The sequence below is a fragment of the Amphibalanus amphitrite genome, unplaced genomic scaffold, assembly GCF_019059575.1.
Source record: "Amphibalanus amphitrite isolate SeventyFive unplaced genomic scaffold, NRLGWU_Aamphi_draft 000344F_arrow, whole genome shotgun sequence".
Lineage (NCBI taxonomy): Eukaryota > Metazoa > Arthropoda > Thecostraca > Balanomorpha > Balanidae > Amphibalanus > Amphibalanus amphitrite.
In genome coordinates, this window is record NW_024881839.1 from 631355 (window position 1) to 640062 (window position 8708).

The following is an 8708-nucleotide window of genomic DNA, read 5'->3' on the forward strand; positions in this document are numbered from 1 at the left end:
CAAAAGCGAACAGAACACAACACACCCGCGCAATATTTTGTCTTATCCGCGGCTTTTGTCACACGCCTGAATTATCACCAAATTTACTCATGGTGACCCAAAATACACCCCGCTTCACCCTTCACTTTCAGAATCAGGCCCCAGCCCCACGAATCAGGGCCACGAATAACCTCATCAAACGAAACGCAGCCTACCTAGCTTAAATTCTCGGCCTAGCCACTAGCCAGTATATTGTAGTGTATGTATATGGTCTTTAAAAAGACTTCCCACCCACGCAGGCTCTGTGTTCGTGACGTTGTTGCTCAATGCTCAATAGCATCATTTACCCTTTCGGGACAAGGTATCAAACTATTCCGCTTAGCACCTTATTCATAGGATAGCGCAAACTAACGCCATGCAAAAGGAAACCGTAGTCACCATTCTTAGTAAATAATCGATTATTTGAGATTGTGACGAGTGACGACCACCATGTGGTCATCAGTGGTCATGTCCTGCAGCCACTGAAGGATAATGCCTGGTTAGAAAGTTTTTTCTTCTTTTGGCGAGTGTCTAGCTCAGGCATTCTGAAATAATTTCGATGTGGTGCTCTCCGTTGCGCTGAATGAAACCAGTCTACTTGTTGCAAGGTACCACTGGGATGTTTTACAACATTTCGGGCCAAGCTAGGCGGTCGCAACAACCCATATCAACAAGGAGTCCCCATCCAACAACAATGCCAGTAGGTACTTATTTAAATACTCTAGCTTTATTTTAGACCAGAACAGCAGTAAATCACCAAAAACAGCCAAGTTCAACAAAGCGGATCTCGGCACCCCATCCATGTTCTCCCGATGAGCATCACTAGTTTTTGCCTGTGTCCTCTTTCAGCGTCACAGTCCTGTTGAAGACCAACTTCTGTTCCGTGGCGTCCGGGTCCACGGAGAAGAAGCCGACGCGCTCGAACTGGAACTTGTCGTACACCTTGGCGCGCAGGCCGCCGTCGATGAGTGCCGTCACCACAGTGCGCGAGTCGGGGTTCACGTCGGACAGAAAACCGCCGGGCACCTCGGCGGCGTCCTCCGGGTTTTTGTGTCGGAACAGCCGGTCGTAGAGTCGCACCTCGCACGGCCGTGGGCTCGCCACCCAGTGGATGAACGCCTTGGGCTTGGCGGCGGCGGCCACCGGCTGGCAGGTGACGCGCAGCTCGGTCAGCGCGCCCGACGCGTCGCGCACCTCGCGCTCCAGCTGGATGACGAAGCCGGCGTGTCTCAGTCCCACCGACTGGCCCGGCGTCAGCCGGCGGTAGCCCTTTTCCTCGACGGCGCGGTAGTCGGACGCCTCGATGTAGATCTCCGAGCCGAACGCAACCCGGTGCGCCCCGCGCTGCGGCTCGCTGGGGAAGTCGGGCACCTCCAGCTGGGCCGGCGCGTCGGAAGGGAGGTTGGTGATGGTCACCTTGAGCGGCTCCAGGACGGCCATCACGCGCGGCGCCGACACGTTCAGCACATCACGCACCTCCGACTCTAGCATCTCGGGGTCGATGACGATCTGGGCGCCGGTGAGGCCGAGCTTGGCGCAGAAGTTGTTGATGGCCTGCGGCGGGAAACCGCGCCGGCGCAGCGCCGTCAGCGTGAAGAGCCGCGGGTCGTCCCAGTCGGCCACCAGGCCCTCCGTGATCAGCTTGGCGATCTTGCGCTTGGAGACGACGGCGTAGCTCATGTTGAGCCGGCCGTACTCCCACTGGACGGGGCAGTATATGTCCACGGCGTTGCACAGCCAGTAGTAGGAGGAGCGGCGCGCCTGGAACTCCTTGGTGCACAGCGAGTGGGTGATGTTCTCCAGCGAGTCGCACAGACAGTGCGTGTAGTCGTAGGTCGGGTATACGCACCACCGGTCCCCTGTGCGGTGGTGCGGCACGAATTTGATCCGGTATGCCACAGGGTCCTGTTTGCCCTCCTCCAGGGTGACTTTCAGGCGCAGTGTGGCAGCACCTTCGTCGATCTTGCCATTCTTCATGTCATGAAACAGCTGAAGGCTCTCAGCAGCAGGACGGTCGCGCCAAGGAGATGGTGGTGCGTTGATCCCTTTCACCTCCTCGGCTTTCTGATGGCAGACATAGGCGAGGCCTTTGTTGATCAGCTCACAGGCCCACTCATAGAGCTGGTCAAAGTAGTCGGAGGAGTGGGTGATGTCATAGGGGGTGTATCCGAGCCACTTCACCATGTCCAAAATCCCCACAAAGAACTTCTCCTCTTCCTTTTCTGGATTGGTATCGTCATAGCGCAGGAAGCAGATTCCATTATGAGCAGCTGCATAGCCAAAGTTGATGTTGATGGCCTTTGCATGCCCAATATGCAGGATGCCATTGGGTTCTGGTGGGAATCGGGTCCTCACCTGACCCTTTGTTTGTTTCAGGTGATTCTCCATGTGCTTCATTGTGTTATCTGTGATAACATATCCATCTGTCTTGTAGTTTTCACCTGGTTTGTGAAAACTGACCTTCTTCATCAAGTCAGTGATTGTCGCAGCACCATCTGAAGGCTCAGTGTCACCACTAGCGTCAGCTGCTTTGGTTGATATTTCAGTCTTCTCCTTCTTTGGCTTCTTCTTTTGGACAGGAGCATTGTCAGCATCTGTCTTTGGTCCCAAGAGTGAAAACACCTGAGCATCCATCTCAGCTTTCACAAGCTTGCCATCTGCCCATGGCAGCTCTTTCCTCATAGCTGCAAGCAGCATTCCAACATTGAACTGGTATCGCTTTTCCAACATTTCTGCCTTATTTTCTGACAGCAGTTTCTGCACAGCAGCTGCTATCTGTTGTGGTGTAACAACTACTCCAACACCACATGCTGCTTCAAATTTTTTACGATCTACTGGCTTACCAGGAGCATGAAGCAGGTACTCCAAGGCGGCAGTTAACCGTGCATCTGAATCTATCTTTTCTGTTGCTACATATTCTGCCAGCAGTGGTAAATGGTCTAAGGTTTGCTTCTTCACTTTTGTGGCGACACCATAAAGCAAATTTCCAGCCCCTTTCGACAAACCAGATGGTGCATGCTTCAGAGCCTCATCAAGAACCACTGATAGATTACTTGATACGGCTTCATTCTTCAATGTTTCTTTTGCTTTTTTCTCACTCAGACCTGCAAGCTGAAACTTTTTTACTAGCTTACTTTCACTCATTTTGACACGACTGCAGCGACTGCAGCCTCCCCACCTCAACCTACTCTAAAAAAACAGCACTCAACCTGACGTAACTCTCTCACGCTTTGAGCAAGCCGAAAACAGATTTTATGGGAATGAAAATGCTATTTGTTGATTGATAAATTTCCTATGACGTCGTTCAACTCAGCCAATCAGATACACAATCTTGCCATGTCGACAAAGAAACTGGGTTCCCTGGACAAATGGTGTCACATGAAAATTATTATTGATGACGTCACTAAATATGCTTTTGATTTCATAAATGATCAAATGCATTAATATTTGAATCAACTGCGCTGATTTCGTAATTTATTTGAAGCGATATGGCAGCAATTATTTTCTACGGAGAGAGTTTTCTCTACCAGGCGCTTTCGCCAGTAATGATGAAATGCATAGTAGGCTTTCTGAACTGAACTGTGGCGTAAATATTGCGCGGACCCGTCTCGATTGGATAACGAAGGACTATGAGTTAAACACGTGGACACTTCATGCACGTTTCTTTGCGGTCGGAGAGAGCCTGAAGCCGCGCTGTGGCCTCCGTCCTACCCAGCGACCTCAGCGAGCGGGCCGTCGGAGCGCTGTGCTCCAATAGTGCCCGGACCTGAGCGCGCCGCCCAGGAGCGCTGCGGGTACGCCTGCCGTTCGGGCCGCTTCTCGGCGTCGCCGTGGTCCTGATAGCGATGTCGGAACGAGGCCAGCGGGTAGAAGGTTTGTACGCGCGCCGTGATGTTGCCCGTGGTGTGTCCCTCGCGGTCGGCGCCCTGCGGCGTGCGGTCGGCGAACGCCTCCGTGTAGTCGGTGCAGAACGTCCTCCGGTCGAGCTGCAGCTGTTTGATGGGGTTGTTGGAGTTGAAGCCGGAGCTGTTGATTTTGGTGGGCAGCAGGATGGCGCCGGGCTCCCGGTCGGCCGGGTTGCCGAAGTCCTGCTGGTGTTTGGTCTGCGGAGGCCGCAGCTGACCGGCCACCGTCACCGGCCGCTGGTTGGGGTAGCCCGTGCCCACGTCCCTGGTGTCCGTGTTGGTGGAGGGCAGCTGCGCGCCGGGGCCCAGCGGCGCCGTGGAGAAGTAGCTCTGGTAGGCGGTGGGCGGTGTGGCGAAATGACGCGCCTGCGGGCCGCCCTCGGCGCCGCGCTCGTGCGTGAAGCCCGTGCTGCAGATGATCTCTGGGTTCTCCGGACAGCGAGTGCCGGAGAGGTCCCCGTGGAAGGGCTTCTGCTTGAAGATGGCGTGGTACTCGGAAACGTAGTCGTTGTGCTCGTTCTTAGCCAGGTGCTGTCGCGCCAGTGGCTGGTGCTTGGGGAACGTTTCTGCCCGGCTGTCCGCCTGCCTCCAGTCCCTGGGAAATTTGACCAGCTGGTGCGTGGGCGTGGCGTTGCTGGCGTACCCAGACGCGGTGCTGTCGTTGACGGTGGCCGGCAGGGGCTCGCGGCCGTCGTGCATCACCCAGGGCGGGTGCCGCTCGGGCAGTGCCGACCGGCACAGACCACTGGTGAGCGCCTTCACCTCGGCTCCGGCCATGACGCCGATGTCACCAGTCGGCACCAGAGAGCGGATGAAGCCAGTTCCGTTCCGAATGAGTGGCGGGTTCGGCTTGTAGGCCGGCTTATTGTGGGCGAGCGAGTACGATGTCGCGTAGAAGTCCATGTCGTACGTTCCACCTCCTTGACTTTGCTCGATGTGGCGGCTACCTCTTGAAGTGCTGGAATAGTAATCCATTGCTGATCCTTTTGCGATGCTTCTGGAACTCAAACCTTCACGTACTCAGTTCCTGAAACTAAACGGAATGTTTACTGTGAAATTTTCGCAAATGCCTATTTTTATACGCATATGTCCCTACATGGATGGGCGGCGCTACTGATTTGTCTTCCAGTCTGTCGTGCAATCCAAGGCCATATAAGTTGTGCAATCAGCTCATGTTGATCCTAAACATTTTTCAAGCTTTGACAAAACTTCTTAGCCAATTTGTAACACCATCAGTTGCTAGGCAACCATCATGACACCGGAGCTGATCCTCCGGTCTGGACGACAAATTATAGCTGTGTCAAGTGTCGGCTAGCCCTTCGATACACCAAGGATATGGGGTCGCTCATCACTGTCGATAATCAGTAAGGAGGAATTGGTGACTAGCCCAAGCAAAAATAAAACTTTCTGGACGAATCTCGCCCTTCCAAAAATCTTGAGGCCCATGGATGGTAGCTTCGCAAGCCACTGCATAGCATTCCACACCGGGATTACCTAAACCTTAAACGTACTTAACGAGTTCCCACGACTTGAAAAGGCAATATGGGCGTGATACAAATATCTCTCCTGTGAATAAGAGATCACCGTGAGACACAATTCATATGGAAGTATGAGTGAACTTTTCTTACCTAGATGAATACGAGAGTGAGTATATGACTACGATATAAATTTTAATCACTGAACACGATTTATTTCGCAAGTATGATTCACAAACCATAGATGTTACCGCCAATATTCGCCATCTTGCCCATCGTCTTTCGAAAATACCCCAAAGACAGGACTAGTCAAGGAATATGCATTATATAATATATCGTTAACAAAGTGCTACAACATACATTCCTCTGACACCTTAAATTCGCCTCAGTGGTAAATGAACAAATCATCTCCTTTTCATTCAATCACACCACTCAGCAAACGCTTTAATATAGATTCGCCGCGATTAACCTGCTTACGATCTTGCAAAGCAATAAGACTGTAACCCCGACGTCAGGGCACTGCAATCGTTACAGAGGTCGAACACGATACTCCCGCCCCAATCGCTGAACTGTGGCCGAGACAGGGCTTCATCACCCTGGGAACGGCCCCACCGGTGGATGGGAAGGCACGATGGCGACTCAGACAGATCTCACCGCGGCGTGCACGGCGGCGACCAATCCCCAGCGTCCTCCGGCTTCTTCTAGTCCTCCCACTCGTCATCATCGTCTTCCTCATCGTCGTCATCATCGTCTTCGTCACTGGAATGGATGACGCGCTTCCGGTCGGCCAGCGCGCGCGCCAGGGCGCCGGCCAGGCCGGGCGGCGGCGCCTCGGAGGCCGCGGGCGCAGGCGCCGGTTTGTCGGTGACGTGTCGCAGGGTGGCACCGCCGCGGATCTGTGCCATCAGGTCATCCCGGCCGCCACCGCCGCCGCTACCGCCGCCGCTGCCTCCCGTGTCATTGGAGGCCGCTACAGGCCGCAGCGTGGTGCCCGCCCGGATGGAGTCCAGCAGCTGACTGCGACTGTCAGAGACCGCGGGCAGGCCCGGTTTGGCGGCTGCTGACGGCGGCGGGGGCGGCGGCGGCGGCGCCGGTACGCCCGCGGGCGGGGGCGGCGGCGGAGGCGGAGGAGGAGGAGGCGCTGAACTGGGTACTGGCGGCGGGGGCGGCGGCGCTGGGGCGCCCGGCTTGGCGGCGGCGGACGGCGGCTGCGGCGGCGCCTGCCGGGTGCGGCTGGGCGGCGGCGGCGGCGCGGCGCCGCTGTGCGTCAGGGGCGGTGTGGAGCGGACTGGCGGCGCCGGCGGGGCTGTTGGCCGGCCGGACGCCGGCGGCTGCCGAGTGGGGACCGGTGGCGGCGGCCCGGGCGCCGCTCCCGGCACACCCAGCTGGTGCACCTCCTTGATGGCCGCCTCTACACCGCCGTGCTTGTCGATGAAGTCGTAGATGAACTTCCGCGTGTCCTGGTCCTGTAGCTGAGTGTCTGACACACCAGCTCGGTTGAAGAACTGTTTCAGATTGGGGTCGACGTTCTCCAGGTCGAAGCCTTTGTGTGGGTCCCAACCAACATGCGAGATATGCTGGAAGTTGGTAGGCAGCGAGATGTCGGCCTTGCTCAGTTTGTTTCTCTTCTGCTTTCCTCGCGGCAGACCACGGTCAAGCTGTTGCGTGGGTGCTGGCCGCTGCTGAGGCATGGTGCCCGAGCGTGGCAGGGTGCCGTTCGAGTGGCGACTTTCGCCCATCTGACGGGACCGGAAGCGCTGCTCCTTCTTGAGCTGCTTGTTGTGCAGGTGCTCTTCAATGCGCCTACCGAACTGGTCAGCCTCCGACTCATCGGCAAAGTTGAGCCCCGCTCGGCAATCGTGAGCCTCAAATGTGTGGAAGAAATTCCGAGTGCGGCTGTACTTGAAGTTCTGGTAGAGCTCCTGCTCCCAGAGGCGCGCGTCGGCCGAGTAGAGCTGCAGGAAGTAGGCGCGTCGCGAGTTGTCGCGCACGAAGCAAACGACGCCCGTGTCGTGTCGGATCCAGGCGGTGTGCGTGGGCGGGCTGGTGCAGTACAGCTGCACGATGGCGGTGGCCAGCGTCTGGCAGCGCTCGCCCAGCAGCCGGAACAGGCGCTGGTTCTCCTCCGGGGTCAGCAGCTGGGTGGGCACGTTCTCCGCCGGGCGGCTCGACTGCACGCCAGCGGCCGGCGGCGGCGGCCGCATCGGCATCGTCATGGCCGTAATGGTGTGACGCTACCTGTCAGGACAGAGGAGCTGAATCAACAACGACATCAATTCCAAACGCATAATTAAGTTGACTGTCATAAATCAGTGATGAGTCATAATGCTGTTTAACTTAACTATTTGGAACAAAGTTGGGCATATGTAAAGGTAAAGAGATGACAGAGATGAAAGAGATGAAAGTCTTTCATTTAGTAAATACCTTAGTGCATTTAGTAAATGCACATAGGGAGTGAGGGATCAGGAATGCACCAAGCCCTGAGATGGAGATTGGAAGAAAAGAAAATTATTTAAGGAGGGAGGGAGGGAGAGAGAGAGAGAGAGAGAGAGAGAGAGAGAGAGAGAGAGAGAGAGAGAGAGAGAGAGAGAGGAGAGAGAGAGAGAGAGAGAGAGAGAGAGAGAGAGAGAGAGAGAGAGAGAGAGAGAGAGAGAGTGAGAGAGAGTGAGAGAGAGTGAGAGAGAGAGAGAGAGAGAGAGAGAGAGAGAGAGAGAGAGAGAGAGAGAGAGAGAGAGAGAGGAGAGAGAGAGAGAGAGAGAGAGAGAGAGAGAGAGAGAGAGAGAGAGAGAGAGAGAGAGAGAGAGAGAGAGAGAGAGAGAGAGAGAGAGAGAGAGAGAGAGAGAGGAGAGAGAGAGAGAGAGAGAGAGAGAGGAGAGAGAGAGAGAGAGAGAGAGAGAGAGAGAGAGAGAGAGAGAGAGAGAGGAGAGAGAGAGAGAGAGAGAGAGAGAGAGAGAGAGAGAGAGAGAGAGAGAGAGAGAGAGAGAGAGAGAGAGAGAGAGAGAGAGAGAGAGAGAGAGAGAGAGAGAGAGAGAGGAGAGAGAGAGAGAGAGAGAGAGAGAGAGAGAGAGAGAGAGAGAGAGAGAGAAGAGAGAGAGAGAGAGAGAGAGAAGAGAGAGAGAGAGAGAAGAGAGAGAGAGAAGAGAGAGAGAGAGAGAGAGAGAGAGAGAGAGAGAGAGAGAGAGAGAGAGAGAGAGAGAGAGAGAGAGAGAGAGAGAGAGAGAGAGAGAGAGAGAGAGAGAGAGAGAGAGAGAGAGAGAGAGAGAAGAGAGCGAGAGAGAGAGAGAGATAGAGAGAGAGAGAGAGAGAGAGA

The 8708-nt window shown here is 55.3% G+C and overlaps 2 protein-coding genes across 2 annotated transcripts; both read right to left on the reverse strand.

The window, feature by feature from the left end:
- Positions 1–723: 723 nt before the first annotated feature.
- On the reverse strand, positions 724–3275 carry LOC122389102 (probable glutamine--tRNA ligase). The gene has a single exon (XM_043380792.1). The coding sequence runs from the start codon at positions 3160–3162 to the stop codon at positions 841–843; it is 2322 nt and encodes a 773-aa protein (XP_043236727.1). The 5' UTR covers positions 3163–3275; the 3' UTR covers positions 724–840.
- Positions 3276–5591: 2316 nt separating this feature from the next.
- On the reverse strand, positions 5592–7668 carry LOC122389141 (neural Wiskott-Aldrich syndrome protein-like). The gene has a single exon (XM_043380867.1). It carries the CDS (start codon positions 7612–7614, stop codon positions 6100–6102), a length of 1515 nt encoding a protein of 504 aa, XP_043236802.1. The 5' UTR covers positions 7615–7668; the 3' UTR covers positions 5592–6099.
- Positions 7669–8708: the final 1040 nt, after the last annotated feature.

Excerpts from the sequence above, each read along its gene's own strand:
- LOC122389141 (XM_043380867.1), bottom strand. The coding sequence starts at position 7,614 with ATGACGATGCCGATGCGGCCGCCGCCGCCGGCCGCTGGCGTGCAGTCG.
- LOC122389102 (XM_043380792.1), bottom strand. The coding sequence starts at position 3,162 with ATGAGTGAAAGTAAGCTAGTAAAAAAGTTTCAGCTTGCAGGTCTGAGT.